Source organism: Myotis yumanensis, unplaced genomic scaffold (assembly GCF_028538775.1).
Source record: "Myotis yumanensis isolate MYYU_CA2020_CCGP unplaced genomic scaffold, mMyoYum1.0.hap1 SCAF_2, whole genome shotgun sequence".
Lineage (NCBI taxonomy): Eukaryota > Metazoa > Chordata > Mammalia > Chiroptera > Vespertilionidae > Myotis > Myotis yumanensis.
This window is the reverse complement of record NW_027223753.1, coordinates 93,279,837-93,306,634: the sequence shown is the minus strand read 5'-3', so window position 1 is coordinate 93,306,634 and position 26,798 is coordinate 93,279,837. Positions and strand designations below refer to the sequence as shown.

At 46.2% G+C, this 26,798-nt stretch overlaps 1 protein-coding gene across 5 annotated transcripts in view; it reads right to left on the bottom strand.

Moving 5' to 3' along the window:
• Window positions 1-26,798, bottom strand: part of SLC22A23 (solute carrier family 22 member 23) — a 181,416-nt gene that overhangs the window by 117,748 nt on the left and 36,870 nt on the right. For 4 of the 5 annotated variants that reach the window (XM_070405799.1, XM_070405800.1, XM_070405797.1 and 1 more), the window contains exons 2-3: window positions 22,555-22,658; window positions 17,904-18,058 (exon numbers count right to left, since the gene is read on the bottom strand). In XM_070405799.1, the coding sequence (XP_070261900.1) occupies window positions 17,904-18,058; window positions 22,555-22,658 (259 nt within the window). The remainder of the gene's footprint in view (window positions 1-17,903; window positions 18,059-22,554; window positions 22,659-26,798) is intronic. The other variant, XM_070405801.1, reaches the window with a different exon arrangement.

Below are 26,798 nucleotides of genomic sequence, written 5' to 3'. Positions count from 1 at the left end.
AGAAGAAACCTCTTAGAGAATTCAGTGCCAGGCTTCAGCCCACCTTCCCACCTCAGGGCGGGGGGACAAGCTTTCCGTGTTCCTCGCCCAGGAAAGGGTGATCCACCTGGCCATGTCCCTCCTTAGCAGCCCTCCTCAGCAAGGCAACTCTGTCCCCTTGGCACAGAGTGCTTTGAAGCTCATGTTGAGATTTTATCCCTCCTCCAACCATTTTGGGGAAAAATGATGGACTGGGATTCTTCAGAAATTCTATGTCTGAAAGAAAATGTCCCTCCCTTACCCCATCCTTACTTTGTAACCTGGCTTAGAATAGGCCATCCATTTTGTAGCATACTTTTCAGAAACGATTGTAACCTGTCCCGTCTTTCTGGGGCCTGGATCTGCTGACAGCAGGAAGAAGTCACCAACTTTGAGACAGTCAGCTAATCATGGAAGTGTGTCCAGGCTTCAGATAACTTGAGTTTTAATTTTTTTTCTTGGCAGAGTAATGTAAAATTATCATTGCTATGTATTCTGATGCAAAGGCTATGATGATAATAAAAGGAAGTGCAGAAAAAAAAAGAATGCAGAGTGCGCTAAGCACATCCTGAACCCCGCCCCCTGCCCCACCCCTCTTTCCTCCCTGCCCAAACCTCATCAAGTTCTAGTGTGAGGCAGTGCACAGGCCAAGCATTCCATTCACGTCTGCAATCACCTTAGTCCACAGGCTCTCCCATAAGAAGTCCTCAGAGCCTGAAGTAAACCCCATGCTCCCAGGGGCCCAGAGGTCTGGGTACCCTTGGTGCTTGCCTGAGGCTTAATTATCTTCTAAGGCAGCAGTTCTCAACCTGTGGGTCGCGACCCCTTTGGCAGTTGAACGACCCTTTCACGGGGGTCGCCTAAGACCATCCTGCATATCAGATATTTACATTACGATTCATAACAGTAGCAACATTACAGTTATGAAGTAGCTACGAAAATAATTTTGTGGTTGGGTCAGAACATGAGGAACTGTATTTAAAGGGCCAGAAGGTTGAGAACCACTGTAAGGAGTAACCTGGCTGAGATGTGTCACCTGTGGCCCCTCAGTCCGTCTCCTATGCCAAGGGCTAGATGAAAACTGGGAGCTGGCATCTACCTCATGCTGGATCGTTGGCATTCCTGTCTGTTAGGTACAACTGAAACCCAAGTGAAGGATGTAGAGTATTTAGAACTTGTCTCTTTAAATTTTCTAAACATTAGTTTCAGGTCTTGTCGGCTTGACAGAATTTGTGCCAAGGACTCTAACCTGAATTGGGAGTGCTGCCTGAAAGCCCTGCACACCAACACAAATTACCCAGCGTGTTCACTGCTGACACCGGTTCCACTCAGCAAATGAACTGCACCAATGGAATGTAGAGAAATGATACCCTGACTCTTCACAATGATGGAAAGTTTCTTAAACTTACCCAGTACCCCCTGACAAGAGTTTTCCCATCTTGTAGTGATGATTACTCATTCCTCAGAAGTTCCTACTGAGTATCTACTGGGGGCAGGCACTATGCTCCATACAGAGGATGGAAGAGCAGCTGCAGCCCCTCTCATGGGATTATGGCGAAGACAAAAGCCAAGACTCAGGGAGAGTTGACTAATAGTGGTAAGGTAGGAAAAGGAAGATGGTGACCCCATGTTATCACTCATTATGGACCATCCCCCATTTTGTGCTTGTTAAAACATTTGCACACATATGTCCTCACCAAGTCACTGAGAACTTATTCTGGCTGCTATGAATTTATCAATCAATAGTTGCAGGATATGACTGAGGGATCAGTTTAGAATACAACCAATTTTTTTGGCATCCAGTCCAAATCTGTCTAGTTCAGGAGGCTTTCATGAGAAATGTTAGCAAATTATCTCTACTATTCACATATGTGACAATATCAATTGTCCTTTTTCCTCATGTTTAATATGTGGAAACTGAACTAAGAGAACTCTAGTTCATCCAGCTTTAATATTTTACAATTATATCTATTCTGTTATAGTGCTGCATACATAGGTTTTCATCATGTTCCATAAATTCATTCATTCATTCAGCCAACTCATATATAGACACTCATTCTGTCCAGGTACAAATCTACGTACTGAAGATATAGTGGAAAACAAGAATAATAAGTTCCTGCTTTGGTGGAGTTCACTCTAGAGCAACTAGGAGGTATGAATGGAGATGCAAATAAATAAATATATTTTCAGGGAGTGGTAGATGCTTGAAAAAAAGTGGATGACTCTAGAGGAATTATTTGGGTGATGAGTATATGGGTGGTGTGAGGAAGCTCTGCAGATGTCACATGAGCAGAGTCATAGGGAAGCTACTGTTGTCTATCAGAGGGTTTGACGTTGGTGAGTATATAAACATCAGCCTAGTTGTAAGTGAAGAATTAGCTGTAGAGGTCTGAGTGGGAAGCAGGAAGATCCACCAGGAAGTGCTATGGTTTTCCAGGCAAGAAACGAGGTGGCTTTGCCGCAGTGGAGGTGGAGAGAAAGTGAGGAATTCAGGATATAATTTGGAGAAAGAGCTGAGAGGACTTGAAGATTAAAGGGTGACACAAATGTTCCCGGCTTGAGCAATTACATGGGTGGTGGGTCTATTTATTGAGATTGGAAAGACTGGAATGAGGGTTCTGTTTGGCCACACTGCATTTGAAAGACGTATTGGACATCCAAGTACAATCTCAACAAGGGAGCTGGATATCTGAATCTGGAACTTGGTGGGAAGATCAGAGGTGGTGACACAGATCACACAGAGATGATTTAATTCCACATTTCCAGCACAGCTGACCGAGAGTGGCCATGGGCTACTTGTGGTTACTCAAATTTAATTAATTAAAATGAACTAAAGTTAGATTCAGTCCCTCCATCACAGTAGCCACATCTCAAATGCTCAGTAGCCACATGTGCCCGGCAGCTAGAGGGCTGCATGGTGCAGACACCATTCCCGTCACTGCAGCGAGTTCTCGTGCAGAACTCTGCTCTAAACCTCTTTACAATAGTTTACCACCATTGATTTCCCTTGTCTCGTAAATGTGTGAGAGAGAATTGGGGAAATAACAAAACCATGCATTTCCCCACTTGGTTTCATTTGTTTCATTCATAACTTAGACATGTAACAACCATTGTTCCTGCTCCTTTGCCAAAATTCTTCAGGTTCGTGTTTATAAACTGTTCCTAATAATTTTCAACTGAAGATATCAGAGGTCTTCATAACTTTTTGGAAGGTAATTATCCCAAGGTTTTCCATTGTTCTTTCATTCCAAGTTGCCTTACCATCCCTTTTAAAAAGGGGATGGGAGTCTGCCCGGCGTGGCTCAGTGGTTGAGCGTTGACCTATGAACCAGGAGGTCGAGGTTTGATTCCCGGTCAGGGCACATGCCTGGGTTTCGGGCTCGATCCCCAGTAGGGGGCATGCAGGAGGCATCCCATCAATGATTCTCTCTCATCATTGATGTTTCTATATCCTCTCTCCCTCTCCCTTCTTCTCTGAAATCAATAAAAAATATTTAAAAAACGAGAGGGGGCGTGTGATGGGAACCAAAGGGATATCTTCCAGCCTGCTGAAGGCAGCAGAGCCCTCGCTCTGCACACTCTCCCCCCTCCTCCCCGCAGACGCCAGAGCAGCAGTGATGGAACGAAAAGCCAACTGTGCAAACATTCGCTTCCACTGTCACAAGGTACACAGCAAACATGCCAAAAAGGAGAGCTTGGAAAAACAGCAAAAGAGAGCAATTATTCCCCGAAGAGAACATGAAATAAGAACCTACAGTGACCCCACAAAGGAAATGGAAAATCCGATCCAGCCACAGGTCAGAGAACACCACTGTGTTTTGGGGTAATGATTACAAAGGGAAAACAGGGTTTGGGCACTGTGAGATCCCAGGACTCCAGCGTGGGCCTCCCAGGGTGGCACATTCTGTAATTCAATTAAATCCTTTGGAAGAACAAGACTCATGTCTCCTAGAGTAACCCGATTCTCCGGACAACCCCAAGCTCACATGAAACTTCTGACAACAACCCTTCAACGTGGTGGGTCTGCGGTGTTGCATCAGATGCAAGAAGCACACATGAAACGAGGAAACTGAAAGATGGCTGCGAAGAAGACCATCTTTTCAGTGATAAAACCGCCAAGAAGCGGAGTGATCTGGGTGCATTTCATTTATGGGAGATACAGATATGGAAGTCTAGTTCTCCACTTAATTTTTTTCAGGGGTGCCTTCATCAAAGAGGAAACTACTGGTTCAAGTTTGTTTAATGGCACAAACTATTACTGCTTCGTGGCAGCCCAAAGGACAAGAAGGGCATGACGCGCAGTTATCTCCCCCAAACTTTCTCTCTCAAAAAGCCAGCGATAGCTCTCCACTCCAAACATGTCATCGGGTGCTCATGTCCCTCTGTGGCCTGAGCCCTGGGGAAGCTTCCCAGCCCCTTCTCTGCTGCATCTCTGCACAGCCTCTGTGTGGTGACTCCCTGGGCAGAGGTCACACCAGGCGGGCTGAGCTCTTTGGGAAGAGGGGCTGTTAGGAAGGTACCTCGCCCTCAGGATATTGGAGTACAAGGCCAGTGGCCAAGTGGAAGCTGAATCATGGAAGGGACAGGGGAACAGGGAGCAGGCATGCGCCCAGTCACCCACCCAGCGGTGCAGTGGCAGGAATGAGGACAGGGACAGTGGGTCACCAGGGGGCTAGACTCTGGAATGCTGGTTCCTGAAGCAGGATGGGAAGACTGTGCATCTGTGGATGCATTCTTGGCAGTCTATGAGAATTTTCAAACTTTATGTTCTCAGGTCAATGAAAATCTTAGTCTACATTAATCTAAGTGTAACTTGGGTGGTCTGGATCAGCCGCTATAACCTAGATTTCTGAGTCCACGCCACATCTAGATTTGCACTTGCAAAGACCAAAGGTCACTGTGAAAGGCCACACATATGGTGGGTTGAATAAAGAAGCAGGAGAACTGCAGTACCACACTGTACAGTGATTGAGCCTGGTGTCAGGCTGAGTGCACGAGCATGTGCCTGTGGTTTCTGTAAGACCAGCTCACTAGCAGAAGAGCACTAGGAAACAAGCAATAATGTAGGTTCCTCGTTTCATTTCCAGCCATCAGTGGATTAATACCTATTTAATTAATCTTTTAATAATGCCACAAATCAAGCTTTCTCTTCAGGAGAAGCGGGCAGGTTAGGAGAGCTGTCAGGAGGCACCTATCAACATGAGTGATGGAAGCGTGCTCGTGAGCAGTGGGAAAATATGGAGGTTGAGTATTCCATGCTGGCAAAGCCTTCAAGTTGTTAACGCTATTTTAGACAGCAAAATCTGTGAAACGAGGCATTGTATGCGCTGGAATTTTTCAAGTCCAAATGCCAAAACAGATAAAATATGAAACTCAATGTGAAGCTACGTCTTCCTGCTATTTAACCAGCAAGGGTGACTCCATTCCAGGAGACAACCACCATCCATCACATCCACGGACCACCATTAATTTGGACTGTATTCATTTTGAAATTGGATATTGTTAACATTTGGTCTTAGACTTACTTAAAGAACTAATCCAAACTCCTTATGGGATGTTTGCACACATTTAAATAATATTATAACAACATATTTAAGTCAAAGGAGAAGAGGGCTGTTTGGACTAACTCAGCAGTTAAGAAGAATGAGCCCTAGAGCCACAGAGACCTGTGGTCCAGCTCCGTCTCCTCTAGCTCTTGGTATGTGACCTGGGCGAGTTACTTCACCTACACTCAGGTTTTCATTGTGAAATTGGGGACAATAATAGTACCCAGATCACAGGATTCTGGGGTGGATTGAATGAAATACCTATATTGTACTCGGCACAGCATCCAAGTATACTGTAAAAGTCTAATAAATGTTAGCTCTTGCGTAAAGGCCCTGATAGTGAAGTAGATACGGTCCAGAGATTAGGGGTCTCAGTTTCCTTATCTGTAAAATGAGGCTATTAGTAGGATCTGCTGTATATAGTCAATACAAAAGTTTTAAAATAGGTGTTTGTAAGTAGCCTAGCCCAGTACCTGAACTTAGAAAATGCTCAATAACTAGCTATTACTGTTATCAAACAACTATCATCATGACCTCTTCAGTCTCTCTGTTTTACTCCTTACTACATGCTCATGCTGTGCACGTGCAAGGCTCACCTCGGCTATTCTCTGCCTAACGCTGCACATCAAACTGTCTGATTCTTTCCAACAGGAAAGAATTGAGTCTACCCACCTATCTATCTTTCTATCTATCTATGCATGCATGGAAGTGATATATGGGATAGCAGACAAAATCATGCTTCAGGCTCTACACTAAGGCCAGCTAAATAGAGAGCAAACAACTAGGGATGAAGGGCCAGGGGCCTCCCAGCAAGCACCTCCCGTATAGTAAGAACAGTCACATGCTCCCACCCAAACACAAAGAAGCCAAGAATATGTATCAACATGGATAAGTCATATCTGCCCCTATGTTCTCCTTCATCTCAGGAGCCCCTTGTAGCCTCTGCATTTTGAGCCCAGGGCCTTACACAGCAATGCCAGTTTGACAAATTAAATAGATGCCAGGGAAGAAACAGTCATGAATCCCAAGTCACACTGGAACTAGCAAAATTTCTCTCTTCTGTAAGACTGATATGGCTGGGGAGCTAGGCTGGAAGGAACTGGTCCTTAGTTCCTTCCCTGCCCGTGGTCTGGAGGGAGTTCTGAGCCCTTGCCCAGACCTGACCCCCAAGAAATATCAAGCAGAGGTGCTTCCCAAAGGCACCGGTTGAAGGGATGCAGCACCTTTCAGCTTTCAAAGGAGTGGACAGAACGAACTCAGGCTGCACACAGGCACTCTTTCCTACAAGAATCATCAAAGACCCACAGAGTGGGAAACGAAGGGAATGCAGAGCCCTCAATGAGAGACCCACGATTTTCTGGTCTCTGTGTTCCGTGCAGAAGGCTCAGAGGGGACGCCACTCCTGGGCCCATGAGCTGTCCTACTTGGTCACGGGGAATGCTGCGCAGACAGCAGAGCATCCCGACCCAGTGTAACCCTTTCCTGGCTCCTCAGACTCCCTAGGCTGGCTTCTATCAGGGTAGAGGTCACAGTTTTAAAGACACCCAGAGGGTCTGTGAGTCCGACTTCACAGACTATCACCAGAAAGGCACCCAGGGTCTCGGTCAATGGGAGCTGTAAACATGGCAAAGGGAGAGTCTGCCTGCCAGCCATGGAGTTGACTCCAGAGAGAAGAGATGGGTGGGTCCGCACAACCCAGAAAGAGCCTAACAGGGCATCACTGCTCAGCCTCGGGCACATGGGCCCTAAAGGCCGATCTGGATTGGGAGGGCTTGTTCACACAGGGAGGGCTTCTCCAGCAGGGTCATCAAAACCAGCCAACCAATATTTGTAGGTCTTACATGTCCTTGGACCAGCAATTGGAAGGTGGTGCCTGAACAGCTTTTCCTCTAGGAGACTCATTTGGAAACACAACAGAAAACAAACCCTGTGCTATTTCAAAGCAACACTCCTCACACAGGTACCTATCCTGGGAGCACACAGATCATATCACAAATAAACTGCCATCATCCTTACATGAAGGAAAGCAAACGAAGATTCACAGCAGAACACAACCACAGAGAGGACAGAGCAGGTCAGCAGCTGCAGGAGGGGACGCCAAGCAGGCTGTGTGAATTCATGTTTAAAAATACAGAGAAAGTGTGTAGAGGCATGTTTTACAAAGCAGAATTGGTAATATCAGGAAGGGAAAGGGAGCGCTTTTGTGAACCTGTGTAAGATAAATCTTGACAATGGCTACCAGTGTTCTATTTCTTCAGTATCTTTTCTCAGAGATTAACGGAGTATTCTGGGTGTGAGCATACTCGGGTGTTGCTGTCCATGAGAGCCAAGGTTCCTGTGTATGATTTGTCCAGAGAGTTTTTCCATTGGTCTACTACCTTTTTCCGGCCCTGACATGGTTCGGGCTTTTAGAATGCAGTCCCTGGAGCTCTGAACGGATGTTAAGGGAGAGGTACTTTATCAAGCTGGCCACTAGAGAGTTGATCATGAAGCAAGCTCTTAGCCTCATGCCCCCCCACCACAGTGGTTCTCCAATGTGACCATAAGCTAGTAGCCAGCCCCAATTCAGAGTTCCTCTTCAGTGATGTTTTCCAAGCTTGCTGCGACCCTGGAGAGGCCCTCACCTGAGAGGGCCGGCTGCCAGAGGAAGGGTTGCCCAGCCCGGGCTGCACGTTGACAGAAGCAGCCCACAAACACACTTGCCCACCATTTCTCTAGATATTCACGGTTTACTGATGGCGATGACATTCACGCTGTCGACCCTGTGCACAATCTTTCATTGGTGAGAAAAGTGGTTTAGCGTTAAGTACCTTATCCAAGATCACAGTGCGCACGCGCGAGTGGTGGGGCTTGGCTTGCGTCCAGCGCTGGGATCCTTCCGCGGATCTGGTCAATGGCTGACTGTGATCGTGCACATGGGCTCACATGGCCTGCCTTCAGTGTTGTTCCCCTGGCACCCAATGGTTGTTCCCTTGACATCATGTGGAGAACAAACAGGCATCTCTAACTCAGCTGTAGTTGTGAATGTCCAGTTACTGAGCCATGCTAACTTAGTTTCAGGTGACTGGGGGGGGGGGGGGGGGGGGGGGGGAGTCATTACTGATTTGGCTTCCAATTCAATTTTTTCTACCCGATTACGATGAACATTGACCATTGTTAAAAACATGATTTTCTTGCACAAAAAAGTGAATGTACTTAAGCCATTGAACCGTACACTTAAAAGTTGTAGAAATGGTAAATTTTATTTTATCACAATAAGAAATGTATTTTCTTTCTAAAACATTTGATATAATAACAAGACAGTACTCTTCTGGGGAATACATGAATTAAAACCTTTGCTTGAAAGAATTTAGATTACATTAATCACTAAATTGAATTAAAGTTGTGTTTGCTCCAGTTGCCTCTGACCTACTAGGCAATGGTTGCTACATCCCATGGACATTTCTCAATCCTTGTCTTGCATCATGTGACTCTCTCATCAGGCACCCTCCTTAGCTCCCTGGTTATCAGCCTATTCGTACTTTCCACTGACCAGTCAGGCTATTCCCTCCCCTCTCCCTCAACTGGATCTCCTATCTCCACTCAATTTCTTCTCTAGGTGATTTCAGCTATTCCACCCGCTCCTAATCACCACAGTACCCAGAATGCACCAGGTTCCGTCAGTCTCTAACCATCCACAGCACCCAAAACACACTGGGCTCCTTTGGCCTCTGAGCACCCACTGTAAATAGCAAACACCTACTTTCCTACAAAACTCATGACTCAGAGGTCACTTTCCAGCACTCTTTCTCTAACCAGGGCCTGTGCCTGCATCTTTACTCACTAACCTAAGTGTCCTGGAGGCAGGAAAGTGGGTGTCTATGTGTGCAAGGCATCTGGCAATGCCCAGTAAGTACTCAAGGTAACCAATTGTCGTTCCCCTGGCACCCAGTAAGCCCTCAAATGTTTGCCAAGCAAATGAGTGAGGGAGAAAGAAGTCTTGTATTTCCACGAGAGTCACCAATAAACAAAATATACTATCTGCAGTAGAGTTTATCTGGCATGACACAGAGTAACACAGTGGCTAACTACATGAGTGATAGTATGGCTCTGCATCATCTGAGTTATGCTTCTCTGTCCTCTCAGCCCAGATCATGTTTTTTGCTAACATCTAACATAAGACTTGGCAAACCAATAATGATTTTACTTCCCCCCATATACGTTTTGAAGAAGCCTGGTATCCTTACTTGGTTTCAGGTAACTGATTTATTTCCTCTCTCTTTTATTTTGTATCAAGAGTGGAAAAATAAAACAAAATAAAATCAGTCCAATATTGTTCTCTTACTTCTCCTCAACCCCCTGTTCTAAGCAGCACAGCTTTTAGCTTTATGTCTCATCCTGTTTTTCTAGGTGAGAACAGAAAATTTTGTAGAGTGCAATAGGATTCCTGGAATAGATCTGTGAGTCTACCCAGCAAAAGTATGGTAAGAAAGGAGACTTGAGCGAGCCAGACGGGTTGGGAAGGGAGTTGTTGACATGAGGTCTAGAACCATGGGGAAAGAGAGGCTGTTAACCATTAATCCTCCCCTATCATTCCATCTCTTCGCAGATCACCCTGGTAGACACAGCGGCAGCAGCCTCACAGAAAGCAAAGATGGAAGTCCGACAACTCTAACGTGTGGGTGTGAGAAGGACACCACTGGGGAGCAAGCACCCCTGGTTTCGTGCCCCCCTTCCAAGAGCTACGAAATCTTGAACACTGAAGGAGGTTTACTGGTTGAGTTTAGAATTCAAAGGTCACAGAATTCTAAAACTGGAAGGTACAAGGAGACAGAGGTTTTCCATTTGGTTTTATTGTTAGTTATTTTTACAGCAGTATCAAACAGGGTCATATAGAATCCATTTGTTTTTGTTTTCTACCCATTTCTCCCCACAAATGGCTCAGGGAAGGGACCCCATAGTACAAAATTTGAAAACCCGTGCCCCAACTTTACAGAGTGGGAGGCAGAGGCTTAGAGATAAAGCAATTTGTCAGACACAGAGTCGGTCCACTGTGGAGCCTACACTACAGCTCGGATCTCCTGATTTCCAGATCTGTCCGCTTCCCCTTATAGTGTGAGGACCAGCTTTGTTTCAAATGAAGCACTCACACACCAGTTTTGGGGAAACTTAGTCCTTAGGGACACACACAGCTTTAATAACATCCTCCACCAAATACTCTAATTTTAAAATGCCAGATATCTACATATTTGCTGTTTTTCCTTCTGATTTTGAGATAGGACTATCTTCAATGAATTCAAAACACCCAAAGAAATGTGCACTTAGCAGCTTACTTATACATTCCCTTGCCCTAACTTCTAGACAAAAGAAAAGTGGGTGTATGCGTCCCAACGATGCCACAGAGCCACTTACTCTTCCTCTGCCCTCGACGCTCCACTGTTAACATGCAGAGAAGATGATACATCCTTACAAGCCCTTAAAGACATACAGGCAGTTCATTTTTTTCCCTCAAAGAAAAGTCTTACTATAAATCCAAGGTTGGCTAATATTCAGTAGGAACAGAGAGAGGTTCAATAATTTTTGTTTGAAGGGCTGGTACAACTTTCAGAAACGTTAGTCCTCGGTGGCATGTTTGGTTACCTGCTGGACGACTCAGCCCTCTAGTCTCAGAGAGTGACCAGCACTGCCTTGACCAGCTGCCACACGTCCCTGCCTAGGGATTAAACTCCCAACCAGGACCTGTGGTCACTCAACACTGCGGTTACACCAGGCGCTGTGACTCCTCAGGGGTGTGGCAGAGGAAGATGGGGTGGTGGAGGACAAGGGCTTTGGGACTTTTGCTGATGCATTTACTCCTTTGCTTTCCACAGCTTGCCTGCAGGGTTAGCAGTGTGTTTCCAGTGAATACAAACATGGGTGAAACCTCAATCGCTCTGATTTCCCAGCCTGAACCTGGATACAACTGAAATTCTTCTGAAGCTCTTTAAAAATATATACAATAATTTGTCAAAGGTGTTTGGAAATTGTGACTCACTTCCTTGGTGGAAAAACCGTCAGTAGAGTTGGTCCCACCAGAAGAACGGGATTATTGCTGCCATTAGGAAGGCCCAGGTATCTGAAGTTGGGGGGCAAAGGGGTGGGGCGCAGAGAGAGAGACCTATAGATGACCATAACCAAGTATGCATTCGTGAAACCTTCCCTCCCCAGAGGAAGTGAAGCACAAGACCGTTGAAATCATGCATATTGGACAGTAGCAATCTCCATTCTACTAATTCTACAGCTCAGCAATCTTCTCTTTATTCATTCCACAGTTCAATAACTTGCTACACAGAGCTGTCTGGTTCAGGTGATTTTTAGAAATGTACAGCACAGCTATGATGCTTAATAACCCTGTAGAATAAAATATGTTCCAAGGAATATTAGTTCAGAAAAACATCACATTATAGAAACAGATGCAATCGTGAGGAGGAAAAAGTCACCTCACCCCAGCACATTAGATATTACTCAGCCGTTTCAGTGAGAGTCTAAGGCTATGCGTGCAATGTGAGAAAGAGAACATCGCCCCGCCCAAGGCAAACTGGAGAGTTTTCTGAGTCTGTTTACCAGTTAAGACTTGGCTTCTAATTTTGTAAAGTAATCAGTAACTTAGTCACCTGTGAAACTTATGGTCACTCCTTGATTATATACAAAGCTATCTGGGTATAAGGAGGGTTATTAGGAGAATATGAAGCTTTAAGAAAAGTTCTCAAGAAAATTATTTATTGTTATTAGGCAATAAATAAATAAATAAATAAATAAATAAAAGATGTTCACTTGCCCACAGTAACTGGGCACAGTCTCTGGCAACAAAAAGCAGTGCTCATTACTTCAAATGGCGTGGGGGGGGGGGGGGGGGCGGGGTAGTTTAATGGTAGAGAAGGGGAAGACATAGATCAAATGAGAAGAAAAACAAAGTATTCATGTCTCAAAAAATATTTTTCTCCCACAGGACTTATTATATCCAGCATCAAATCAGATTAAAAAGCAATAATCTCCCACTGGCCTCTGTTGAAAGACACATCTTAAACAATTCTGTGTTACCCTGTCCATAATGTTTTGGTTTGAGCTGGAAAAAGAATTCACACCACCACAAACCATGTCTGACTCGACTGAAACGTGCCTCTCTCTTTAGTCTTTGATAAGACTTTTATTTTCATAAACCATCAAGTGATTAGTTCCTCTTTCCTGGATCTGTAGTTCCCTGCCCCTTGCCCAGCAAAGATTTTCTACCTTTTTTTGCTGTTGTTACTCAGAGGCAAAGGGGTACAATTAAGCTACTGATGTAGCACAAGTACATTTAGTTATTTCAGAGTCTCCGGGTGGCCTCAGAGGCAGGCAGGAAACAGACTGCAGGCCTGCACACACCCTCTCAGTTCCCTTGTTCTCTCTGGCTCTCGCCAGTGTGCACTCTGCTTCCATGTAAAGGCTCCTGGGGAAGATGCCAATAATCTCTGCTTTATGTCCTAGCCAGCAACCACATGCTCCTATGTTGACTTGAAGAAAACAAAAGTCTAAAGGAGAGAGTATTTAACTGGAATGTACCTTAGAAAAATTCCAAAGCATGAGAAATCCTCAAGCAGCCTTGCATATAAAGCAGAAACTTTCCTAAGTCAGCAGCATTTCTTAAAACTCAGAGTCCACCCACACCACAGGCTACACAAGAAACGGGAATCTGCAAAAATCATTACTTTCCCTGCGAACATTGCCAAGCACCTGCAAGACTGAAAAAAGGAATGACATCCAGTTCTCTCTGAGGAAGTGCAGGCCTTTCCAGCACACCTAGTGAGATGAAAACCACATGGTGAAGGAGTAGAAAAAGTCCGGACCATTAAAAATGTATTTTCCAAACAATCAATGCCCAAAAGTTTAAAACTTCTCTTTAGAGTCAAGAAATACTTCAACACTGTAACAGAGATGATCAATAATTTCCTTTAAGCAAAGCAAATTCTTAAACATTAACTAAGCCCATGGATTACTCGTGTATAAAATGCTAGCAAGCACACTGATCTGGAAATTCAGTCATCTGCCCTATTGACTGGGAGCTTGTCTCTTAACTTCTCGTCACCATCAGTGTCCTGATCTAGGATTGACAGAGAGATGGGCTGCCCCAGGCCAGCGAGCACCACATCCTTCCCCAATCCTGCCTGCCCGTCACAACTTTAAGGCCTCTCTCTGATTCTCCCCTGCCAAGCTTAGCTCTTCTGCCGTCTCTCAATCATTGGCCCCTTATTTATATTGCTTAAATACTATCTCAGTGAACTCCAACTAATCATTTATGTCCTTTTGCTTTATTTTAATTTTGCTATACTAGATATTGTATTAGCTCAGACAGTGGGCCACTGGTTGATGCTTGGAATTTTGTTCATTGCAATGGTATTTATCATGATGTTTCATATGTAATTCCAATCTAAGAAAACAATAACTATTTATTCCCTGCTTTATTTCAGAAAAAATTTAAGACTGCTCATACAAATACATGTAATAAAATAACACTTATATTATAGAGACAGGAAATGGGACAAAGGAGAAATTACAGTAGGAAAGTTTAGATGAAATTAGGAGAGAGGCTTGATTTACAGCTCAGCCCATCAGGCCCACGCACATGCGAGATCAGACTCTGAGCTTTCCAAGCTTCCTAGCAGTCAAAGGACAGAGAGACTCGCTTACATCGGTAGTTGGAATAGTAGAGCCTGCTGGTCACATCTGTCCCACCACTTATTCTGCAAATAAAGTTTTATTGGAATGCAGCCACACCTCATCACTTACATGTTATTTATGGCTGCATTCGTGGTACAATAGCAGAGCTGAGTGGTTGTAACAGAGACCTGCAAAGCCTAAAATAGTTACTAACTGGCTTTTTACAGAAACAAAGTTTGCAGATGCCTGCAGATGATTCTGTGCCTATGAGACAAAAGCACAGCAATTTCCAAGGGTAAGCACATTCTTTGTATGGTTCCGAAAGGAAAGAGAACTTCCTACTGTAAAGAGTTTACTATGTAATCTCCTGAAAAAAAAAAAAAATACAAACAGCCTTAGCTTCATTTTTACAGTAAATATAGCAACAACTTTCACAGAGCCAATGGCAGGATATCACAACACAAGTCAGTAAAACGATTCTATGTGAGGCTGAAACGATGTAGTGCAGGGGGCGTGCTCTTCTGGTCTGGCTTAGTTCAGGGAGGATCTGTGCAGAGGTGAGTGTCAGGTCAAGGCAGCCCTTCCCACCCATCTTCCTTCTCCCAGGCATACGTGGCTAATGGATCAAGGTGTTCTCTCCAGCTCCCTGAGCTCCCTGGGCTCGCTAGCAATCTCAATCTATCATGAGCAGTTGGCATGCAAAATAAAACTGATATGTCATCTGTGCTTGATATTCTCTCCAAGTCTGATACATACTCATGTGGTAGGCTGAGGTTACACTCTCTGCAAAGTTTCTGAAGCGCAGCTCTTCTAGTTTGTCAACATGCACAGCTGTCCCCTTCAATGGCCATCCTCAAGGAAGGCCTAGATTCCTGGGAGAACCAGAAGCCTCACAAACCTACACAGATGCAGCTCAAATGAGTGTCTGAGAGCAGGGCCTGGAGTCTCCTCAAAGAAAGGGTGGGGAGCCTGGACGGTGTGGCTCAGTGGTTGAATGTCAACCCAGGAACCAAAAGGTCATGGTTCGATTCCTGGTCAGGGCACATGCCCGGGTTGCAGGTTGGATCCCCAGTAGGGGGCATGCAGGAGGCAGCCAATTGATGATGTTTCTCTCTCGTCGACATTATCTCTCCATCCCTCTCCCTTCCCTTCTCTCTAAAAAAAAAATCAATAACAACATTTTTTTTTAAAAAAGGTGAGGAAGCTGCTCCTCTGCACAGACCAATGGGTGGGCAGGGCCAGAAAACAGCACAGGAATTTTACCAGGAAACTTTTAAGCCCAATACTCACGCTGTTCAAAGAAATAAAACCTCCAAACAGCCATGACTGTGACCCACTGACCTGGAACACATATATTCCTAAAGAACTCCCTAAGAAGCAAGGGCTCCAAAATAAATGCAAATAGACTGGAAACAGTTCAGTGTTGGGAGATGACAAAACTGCTGACTGTGGATTCAGAGAATATACCTGTAGCCTTTCTCTATGCCCATTTCTTCTCTGTGACTCTAACACTATGTTACAGATTATATTTCTATCCTATATAATAAAAGCCTAATATGCTAAGTGTCCAGTCATCTGTTCAACCAATCAAAGCATAATATGCTAATGATATGCTAAGGCCACTCAACCGCTTGCTATAATGTGCACTGACCACCAGGGGACAGACAGTTGACAGGTCGACCAGTTACTATAATGTGCACTGACCACTAGGGGGCAGACACTCCAATCGGTAGGTTAGCTTGCTGCTGGGGTCTGGCCTATCGGGGGTGAGTGAGATGGGCTGGACACGCTCTGGAGCCCTCCTGTAGTCCCTCCCCCCACTGGCCAACCTCCCATGTCCCTCCCCGGCCCAGATTATGCACTGGTGGGGTCCCTTGGCCTGGCCTGCACCCTCTTACAATCCGGGACCCCTCGGGGGATACTAGAGAGCCGGTTTCAGCCTGATCCTGCAGGCCAGTTTTGGCATGATCCCATGCTATATAATAAAAGGTGAATATGCAAATTGACTGAACGGTGGAACTACTGGTCGCTACGATGTGCACTGATCACCAGGGGGCAGGCGCTCAAGGCAGGAGCTGACACGCACTGACTATCCGCAGCAGCACTAGGGATGTCTGAATGATGGCTTAGGCCTGCTCCCCAGCCGGGGGGCGGGGGGGACGGGCAGGGGGTAGGCCTAAGCCATCACTTGGACATTCCCCAAGGGCTCTTGGACTGCGAGAGGGTGCAGGCCGGGCTGAGGGGACTCCCCCGCCCAGTGCACAAATTTCGTGCACCGGGCCTCTAGTTCTAGATAATAGAGGGACAAAAATTCAAGTAACCTGAAAGTGTTATCTAGTTTTGTGGGTTCTTTAAAATATATATATTTTATGATTTTTTTACAGAGAGGAAGGGAGAGGGATAGAGAGTTAGAAACATCGATGAGAGAGAAACACCGATCAGCTGCCTCCTGCACACCCCTTACTCAGGATGTGCTCACAACCAAGGTACGTGCCCTTGACCGGAATCGAACCTGGGACCCTTCAGTCCTCAGGCCGATGCTCTATCCACTGAGCCAAACTGGTTAGGGTGTGTTATCTAGTTTTAATAAGCGCACTTAAGAGAAGCAGGACTATTCTTATTTGACCTCACTGGAAAATGTTACTTAATCTATAACTGACTCCTACCCATGTTGTTAAAGGAAAAGAAAAAGACAAAACATATTATAAATAATTTACATTATTCCTAACAGTTCTTTTCACCAGGTGATTAGAAAGCATAAAAACTAGAAAATAAGTAAAAACACTCATGCCTAAAACCTCCCTCCTTCGTAGGGGTTTGTGGCTATATTCTAGAAAACACCAACTTCAAAGAAGTAAAACATAACCAGATTGGATAGGAGAGTTAATATGTCCAACAAACATGAGGAATTAATACAGAAAAATTTTTCTTCACCCGAAAAAAAGAGCAAGTACTAACAATACTGCCATTTACTCTTCTAGTACCAATGCAGGGATTTGAGTCCAGACCACTTAAAGCCATACCCAGGCACATGAGAATGTGGATAATTCGGACTCTGCACAGCCTTACAGGGAAAAAAAAGTAAGAAAAATTATTTAAAAAAAAGAGAGAGAGAAACGGGGAGAGAGACATTAATTTGTTTTTCCACTTATTTATGCATTTATAGGTTGCTTCCTGTATGTGCCCTGATGGTGTATTGGGACGATGCTCTAACCCACTTAGCTATCCAGCCAGGGCTGGAAGAAAAACTCTTACAGAGGCAATGAGAACACTGAGCCCAGACCAGAGGGTAGCAGTGGTGGGTATGTTTTTCTGGAACCAAGCACAGGGATGCCTAATGATGTGCTGTACTTGAAAGTGCACAGAACATTAACACAGAAAATTCTGGAAGAAAGCAAAAGCCCCTCCACACCAGCTGTGGGCTGATCCCTGCTTCTCCAAGCAGTTACATAGCCCTCGTGTCCTTTGATGTGTCCTGAGACCACGCCAGAGACCAGGATAGACTGGGTGTTGGATGACATTACCTGGGAAAGCGTCTTCACAGCAGCTGAGGCCATTCAAGTTTACACTTCCAAAAGACTGCCATCCCAAACCACCAGCACAGAGCCCCTTCCCAGAACCACGTAGGTGCCATAAACACTTCCGCCAATTTCTTCAAGACGGGTTGGGAAGACTCCTACTTACGTAATGCATACAAGGTGAGGATTATTCCAGCCAGGCAGAATCCTTCGAAGAACCTGAGTGTGCTGAACATCGTCACATTCACGGACAGGGCCACAGTCAGGCCAAAGATCAGAATGAAGATGATGGAACAGAGCAGCACAGGCCGCCGGCCGACCCTGTGCACAGAGAGGAAACGTTAGGAGTCATCATTACACAGGACCGTGGTACCAGCCTTGAAAACCCAGCATCCAGTAGGTGCTCAATAGATGCTGAATGAGTACTGGACTAAAAGTCTTCCTACTGTCCAGACCCACTGTGGCATATCTAGGGACAGAGAGGCCCTTGGGGGAAATGTAGCTCGACCGCCTCATTGTGCAGAAAAAAGGGCCTAGATTAAACAGCTACGGCATAATAGAACTGAAACAGGAACCCAATTCCTGTTGGCAAGTCTATTTTTGAGTATATAGGAGGATAATTCAAGGCAAGAGTAACAAAATCAATAACAACTCCCCAAATGTAAACCTTGACACACCCATCATAAACTGTCCTGAGAAATCACTGACCTTTGGAACTGGCACCAAAGTCAACAGAGACACTGAGTGAAGTGGCTTCATCTCCTTAGTCAGGGCTGGTAACTAGTCAGGCGCCTGACCTCACACAGCCTACCAGAGCTGGGGCCAAGCCAGCTGCCGGTGTGTTTCAACTGTATGATGAGAAGTCATTTTTAAACTAAACTTAAACTAAGATAGTTCGACTTTAAATAATGGGTGTGAACCTGAAAGCGAAGCCCACCGGGCAGCAAGGGGTGGAAGGAGCCCAAGCCACTGTGTTTCAGAAAAAAACTAGACTGGCAGATTATAGAGCCGGGCAAGATCAGCTACTACTAGGGTGTGATGTGCTCCTAAGGAGTGGCTGAGAGGTCCACAGGGGGGTTAGGGGGTCTATGGGAATGGAAGGTAACTAGTTCTTCACCCCTCTCTTCCTAGCCTTCCAGGTTTTCCTTCATCAATTTACTAGGGAGAAAAAAAATCATACAAAGTAATATAACCCAACCAAGCTTGAACTAGAAGAATAGCTCACAAAGAAACTGGAGAGAAATTCTATTTGTCAAAGGAAGAAAACCAAGCCTGGCAGCCCAAACACCTGAAGAGTAACTAATGCCTTGAATTAGCCTATACGTGCTTATAACAAGGCATCTACATAAAAGTAGAATGCCAGAAAAGGCAAATAGAAACAGAGTAGATTTGTGGTTGCCTAGGGCTGGGGGTGAGAATGAGGAATGAATGTAGATGGGCACAACACTCCCTTTTAAGGTGGTGGAAATGTTTTAGTGTGGTGATGATTGTATGATTCTGCAAATACACAAAAACTCACTGGATTGTGCACTTAAAATGGGTGAGCTTTATGATATGTAAAATGTAAATTATCTCCCAATAAAGCTGTTAAAGCAACAGCAATGCTCAGTAACACATGGCTTTGCTCTATGAAGGAGATGAATATAATTTCCAGAAAACTTGGGGGGAGGGGTGCTATAGGACACAATTTCATTCAGAATTTTTTAGGATTCTAACATTCCCCATAGTTAACTTCAGTTTATTGAAATGAGGCCGAGCTATGAGATCAATTACAATGTTCTGATACTTTAGAAGAGATCCTCAATCTTTTTTTTCACTTGTATAAACTATTTAAATCTCTCCCTTTGAAATGATTGCTAAAGTCAGTGAATAAAATTACTATTAGGAACTGTGGGGCAAATATAATCTTCAAAGTCAGAGCCCTTGGTCTTTTATCCAGGCCCACCACATATACACTACATACATGGTCACGAGAAAGACCACCCTTGTCCGAACTAGCCTCCTGTTTCCTTAGGAACAGCCGGTCAGTGCCAAACTAATGGGCTTGTTGTCAGGGATAAGTAAGTGCAAGTGATCCAGCAAATGGTCAACAAGTGTAAGTCAGAGCCCCTGGAGTTTTAGTGTGGACTGGCTTCCCCCAGCAGAACCCCATGAGGGATGAGGGCTAAAACCACAGCCCTAGATCTGTAATGCAGAGACACAGAGGGCTTTATCAACGAGACTCCGTGGTGAGCAGAATAATGGCCCCCCAGGATGTCCACACCCTAAACACTGGAGCCTGGGAATATGTTACCTTTCCTGGCAAAGGGGCTCTGCCAGGGCTGAGCCAGGAGCTAGAGGGCAAGGGGTAAGGGCTCCTGGGGTGAGAAATGCGCATGTCTAGCAAAAGAACCAGCTGTGGGGGGAGGGGTGTCATCTGGCCACGCCACAGTCAGGAATGTCCCCTCGAACATCTAAACTAGCACATCCTAAAACATGTGATGTGTGTCCCCAAATAAAACATGTGGGGAGAACGGTAACTTCTTAAAGGACAAAGTGTACCACTTGACATTTTATGTGCTGACTACAGTCTTAGAGAGCTCACCCCGGCTCGGACAACTTCCTCACATGCCGTGACTGGGCCAGCAGCTGTGAATCTGTAGTTCCCTCTACACGTGTCCGTTTCCTTTTCAGCAAGGCTCGCAGGGAGCACAGAGCCATAAATAAAAGCTAAGGGTGGAAAACACCAAACTTTCCAAGTGCAACCGAGGCCCACTCAAATGCTCAAAGAGCCACAGCACAGAGCACTCCCTGTCTCTCCATCACCCACGGCACCCCACCCACCTCCGGGCCTCGACAAAGGGACTGCAGAGAAGTGAGTCTACAAGATCCACTGGTTTTTACTCCTGAAGGAGGACCCAAACTCTTCTGCTTTTTGTCCCCAGTCCTAGTGTGTGATCAGGGAGGCCAAACAGCCTGTGCTCGTAAGAAGTAAGAATTCACAAAACCACCCCTAAGTAATTTAATCCCCGTTACAGACTGATATTAATACAGGCCCTTATCTGCTTTACCTATAAATTCACTGAACAAGGAAACTAGAACCCAAGTCCAGTCTGCGTTTCTTTAGAAACAAGTGATGTGAATTATATTAGTGTATCTTCCTAACCTATTTTAATGCTGATTTGGAAAATAAAACTCCTTGTGGTTAAAACACTGGAGTATCTTTTAGATCCATCCAGTTTACTCTGAACACCTTTAAGCTCAAGATTTGGTTAGAAAAAAGCCCCTGTGCTTGCCCCACCCTGCCAGCCCCCAGGGGCCTTGCACAGCTTTCCAGACGCCTCTTCTTCACTCACAGCTTCTCTGTTACTGTCCCCGGGGAATGTGTCCTTAAGAAACATTTACAAATCATGATTAAGCAAATTCTGAACACACAGGAAATCACACATGTTAATGCCAGGAACTCTCAAATAGATGCTAGCTTTTAGAAAGAAATGCCCAGAACTTGAAAGTGGTATTAAAACTCCTCAGGGTTCCACGCACTGCTCTGTGCCCCGGCTGCTGCTGAGCCAGCTTTCTCAGCTAACCCCGCCCAAAGGGCTCCAGGGGGAGGCACAGGCATAAGGAGTTTGCTCTATATCGTTCTTATGTTACTGGGTCCAAGATGACCTCATTCACACACACACACACAAGTTCCTTGTTAGATAAAGGAACGGTGAGGGGAACAGCTAGCCCATGCCTCTCTCCCTGAGCAGTCCCATTACTTGAAACGCTGTCAACACTGGGCAGCTGCCTCCCCACTCAGACATGTCACTGCTGCCGCTGCCCTTGTGACCGCAGGAGGCCGGAGATACAGTGGCAGCACCCTTGAGAAGAGGCAGGCTCTGAGCCGTGGGACTTAGCCCCACATCCTGCCTCTCCAACTTGAAAGCTGAGTGCACTGGGGGATTTTACTTAAACGTCTGTGCTTCTGTTTTCCCACTCTAAGACAGAGGTGACAACAGTACCTTCCAAACAGGGTGCTGTGAAGATGGAATATTTTCACGTGTGGAAATACTTAGCACCGTGCCCGGCAACAGTCATCAGTCAGTACCTCTCAGTTGCCAACACTGTTGCTATTATTATTATCATTCCCGTCTCTAATACCGCCTCCCCCGCCCTCCTCACCAACCTCATCACTTCATTCTGCACCATGCACTCGGCTCCACCCCTTAGACCTCCTCACCCACCCAGGTAAAGCACATTCATTCTCACCTGGTCACTGCCCCGCCTCTGCCTGCGATGCCCAGCTGTTATCCAAATGCTGCCGCTTCTCCAGGCCCAGCTCCCCATGGACCCCACAGAGGCATCTGCTGGCCAAGCCAACTTCAGGAGCTGTCCCTCTCTAAAACCTGTGGGACATTTTGAGGTGCGACCTGTTAAGTTCACTAGGTCCTCCTCTCCCCATTTTTTGATGCGTCTTATACATCCAAGCCATCGGGGCTCAACCCAGAAAGCCCTGAGCTGAACTCCTCCATCTCTTCCTATCTAAACACTGACTGTCAGTAGGAGAGAGGGCTGCAGGCTGCTGGCTGGTTTTGCTAGATTCTTGCAGCTAAAGAATTTAAATTCTTTAAATTAAAGTGAATTTAAATTCTCACTTCACAAGGGTCTGTTATGGGCACTGGCCAATTCTTTTCATTCTGAATTCTCCAGGGGATGGCTTCAGCTCCTGTTCCGGCACTAACACCGGGGCAGAGAAAAGACAGGACCAGCATCTAACACTGACCACTCCTCTTTAGCCTGCAAAGTCTTGCAGTGGCTTCCCAAGGTTTGTGTGTGGGCACGTTGGTACTCACCAGTCAGCAATGCATCCAGTTATTAGGTAGCCAAAGATTAATCCAACCAGTAAGGAGAACTTAGCGATATGGACCTTCCAGGCATTATCACACACAAGATCCCACTAGAGAGGGGCAAATAAAAAACAGATCAGAGAGAAGCACACACAGATGCCAGTGCTAGTCAATCACAAGGGCAACACAGAACTGTGGTGACGGCTGTGATGCCACTTATAGCGCCACGTCACGTATACCATTAGGAGGCCCCTCAGTGTTTTTGAAAATCCAACAACGAGAAATATAATTTGCCTATAGCAGGCAGTGTAACGTTTCGGTCTGAGGCAGGTTATGAAGGTCTGCAGGAAATACCCCCGTGAAACCTGGGCATGTGCGTTCCTGCTGTTCCAGGCACCTGGGGCAGGTCACCCAAAGGCAGGGAGCAGCCGAGGAGGCCGCGTTCCTGGCCACCAGCACCTGTGAGTGTCACAGGGCCCAGCAGGCGGAAGGCCCTGCCAACTTTTTACACCAGGCATCATAATGACAGGAGGAAATTAAAAGCAATTTTTGTGTTTTCATCCCCGCAAACTTCATAAGTAGTCAAAAATAAAGAGGGCTAATATCAGGTGTTGGAATATCAACTTTAAGCATTCCTATTATTTTGCTTGTAAACGTCCCATGTGTTCTCATATTCCACTCTAAAGCTATCTGCTTCACCTGGAGGGAAAGCTGATCAATCAGTAAGTGCAACATTTAGACTATTTTTGAAACTATGTGTTATTATTTAATAAACAAACAAAATAATCCTCCCATTTTTCTTTTCTCCTTTTGCAGACACAGGAGAGAAGCCCAAGTTTATTCCCTGGAAGTGGCATGTGTCCCAGGGGAGCACCTGTGAGAACACAGCCCTGGATCCACAGCCATCTGCGTGGGGCTCAAGGGGCAAATGGGGAGTCTCTGCTGGTGGCACCACCCGTGTCACCCCGCAGTGGCACTGACGCCCTCTGTCCTGTGGAAAGAAGTGGCTAAAGCTTCCAGCCCTGGGAAGCATTAGTCACCCAGGTCAGTGGAGAGGGGGAGTGAAGCAGGAAGCTGGAGAGGTGAGGATGGGTAAGGCAGTAGGGACTGTCAGAACAGAGGGAGTTCTGGAAACAAAACCAGGATTCGTGGGGGTGGCATGGGCCGTGTGGAAGGCTGGGCTGAGATCTGATCTTAGCTCTGCCTTCTTCAATTTCTCCCCCTTGTCTATCTGTCTTGAGACCCAGAGTATAATGTAGGGAGTTCTTAAAGGGCATGGTAAGCTCAGGTCAATTTCTGTAAAACCTGATGGAGACCCCAGGAGTCCTCAGCTGTGGGTCTTGGCTTCAAGGGGCTTCGGGAAAAGCTGAACTTCGGCATCAGACTCTGTGGAGGAAGGCACCTGGCCCAGACAGAGCAGGAAGGCGGGCGCCTCTCATGGGTACCTGAACTCTTTGGGACACACACTTGCTCACTGATGTCCCCAAGGTATGGCCGACCCTCCAGAGAACTTGGGAGAGTGACTAACTCCTCTACCCATCGACTTCCAGAGCGATGGTCAACACCAGGCTCAGGAAGAAAGGGAATGGCGGGCCCAGACTGACAGACGGACCAAGAGCCTCATTGATAGTGGATAACTGGGGAGTGGGGCACCGCTGGGCACACAGAATCTCGTCATTAGGAATTCAAATACAGGACTTCTTTGGGTGGGTAACTTCCTCCCACATCTCTCCCAGTGGTCCTCAAAGGTGGTGAGACCAGCAGCATCAGCACCACCTGGGAATGCGACAGAGATGCGAATTCTTGAGCCCCACCCCGGACCCCCCGGAATGAGAACTTTCAGAGTGAAGTAAGTGGTAGCCCTCCAGGTGATTCTGCTGCCTGCTCAGGTCTGATCACCAGCAGCCCTGCCCTGCCATTTCCTGCTACTCTGAAGCCAAAGACTGAGCTTTGCAGGCCTGGCTGGGTTCAGGAGCAGCATGCAGCCAGACCCTGGGTGAATCTGCACAGTGCACTGGTTATTGTTTTGTGCTGCAAATGCAGAATTGTGAAAATAGACTATGAGTTAAGTGGGCTTTTGATGGAAAATCTGGAGAACCAACATTCATGTGTATATTATTTCTAGGGGAAAACAGATTTTTAATAATCAACACCTTCAGGAATGCAGGCTCTGCCTACACTGTGGGTTGTAGCATCCTAAATACCAGTGTGTGTAGAGTCTGCTTCCCAGTTGGGTTTAGACACTGAGGCCATCTGAATTGGTTTCTCTCCTCGCTGCCCAGCCCAGGAACCTGCCCACAAAGTCTTCCACTTCCAGAGTAAGAGCTACACCTATCAGCACAGCTGGCTAACCTGGGAGGGGAGGTGCTACAACACCTGTAATCATAATCTCCCAATCACACCACACCTGCCTGTGCCTCAGCCTGGCACATTCTTGGCAGAAGAGGGGCACACCTGGTCCCAGATGGCTGCTGAGGAGGGAGGGCACCAGCTGCTGGCTCTGTGGCAGAGAGTCACGGGCTCAGGTCTCCACCCAGCAGATGAGTTTACTTGAGGTTAAGGGATAGATACAAAGAAGCACATCATGCTTATATTAGAAGCCAGGAAGCCAGAGATTTTATAATAGCATCCAGAGAGGTGGGGGAAATGGCCAACACTGCAGTGAACGCAGCCACCTGAATAATAACTCTACCTGATTGGCCATGGGCAGCCAAGACCCAATTTAGGTGCTACCAATTCAGAGGTTCACCGGCCTCCTCAATGCACCTTAATCAATGGACCACACTGAAGTGGGAAACAAAAACGCTGAGACAGACAGGCCCTTACACAGCTGCTAGGGAAAGCCTTGCTAGAGTTCTCAGGCACCTGCTCTAGGTCTGGGGGAGGGGCCGGGAATCCAGGACCAGGCATGTTATAGGTGCATTAACCCCTCAGTCAGGCACAGAAGTAGGCGGCATATCTGAGTCAACAAGCAAACTCACTGCAGGCCCAGCAGGTTCCCCAAGGTGAGGTTCCTCATGCCTGGGGCTCTGCCCATCACAACACCCTTAAAGCCTGCAGGGCCACCCCAGGCACATTCCACAGCCTGGAAGGAGGGCTGGTGGCACCTTTGAGACAACATCTCCTGTTTGATTTCTACTTCTGTACTTACAAAAATGTACAGAGAAAAGAAAATATACTTAAACATATTATCTTCAAAGGAATCTCAGAAGTATGAGGAAGCTTTGAGATGACCTTGCTCTCGAAATTTGTTTGCTCCACTATGGCAATTGATCATTTCACTAAGCAAAGACTAAGGGATGTTAAAACATCTAAAACACGCAAAACCAGGACTCAATGCAACCAGTTTGGTCTCTGACATTACCCGTCTCCTCTCTCTTCCCATCCCCTACCCTCCCCCCCAACTCTCAGTCACCACTTGCAGAGACTCTCCCTTTCACACACTCCTGCACCAGGACAGCCTGCTTCAAGGGAAAGGTAGGGGGGTTCACTCACCTTTCTCCAGGTGTGGGGCTGGGAGGCTAATAAAAAAACACAAACAACCACTTCCAGACTCCCTTACAGCTAAGGTTTTAAATATGGTGTAGGTTCTGCCAATCAGCTGCATGACCCAAAATAACTTTCAGTGCACAACCTAGTTCTAATTTTTGGGATGACTTGCATTAGGAAGCATGTGAAGCGAGGAATAAGTGGGACATCCATGCTGCTGTTCAGATCTGGCAGGAGGACTTGGTTTGGATGACCTTGGAGTCAGAGGTTAAACAGTGGTCCCGGGTCCCCAGCCTCCTGACTGTGACTCAGTTTCCCAGGCAGGCCAGTCTAGGGAGCTGTCCTAAGAGTCCTTCCAGAGGTCCCACCTTCAGCTGCTCCTGCATATACTGAGTACAATTTCCCTGTGTTTGATCCCTATCTCCTTCAATGCCTAGTGTGGTGTCTGTTATCTACAAATTGAATCCTACTCCCTGATTAAATTTCCTTGGGATGAGGTTTGCAGAACTGGATGTCACCATCCTCCCTTCCTGAACTAATACCAGAGCTTCCATGCATTAACTCCGGCCTTCCTCTAATCCATTCCCTGCAGAACAATGAAAATAGTCCTCTAATTAGGCACGTTAACATTTCATCAACAGTTCTAACAAGATCATAAAATCGTTAAAGTCTCAGCCCCATTTCATAATCATAGGCTTGCTTTCTTTGCCATTGTTCGAAGACCGGGGATGTCTATGGTGATGCCACATGAGGCTTGTGAG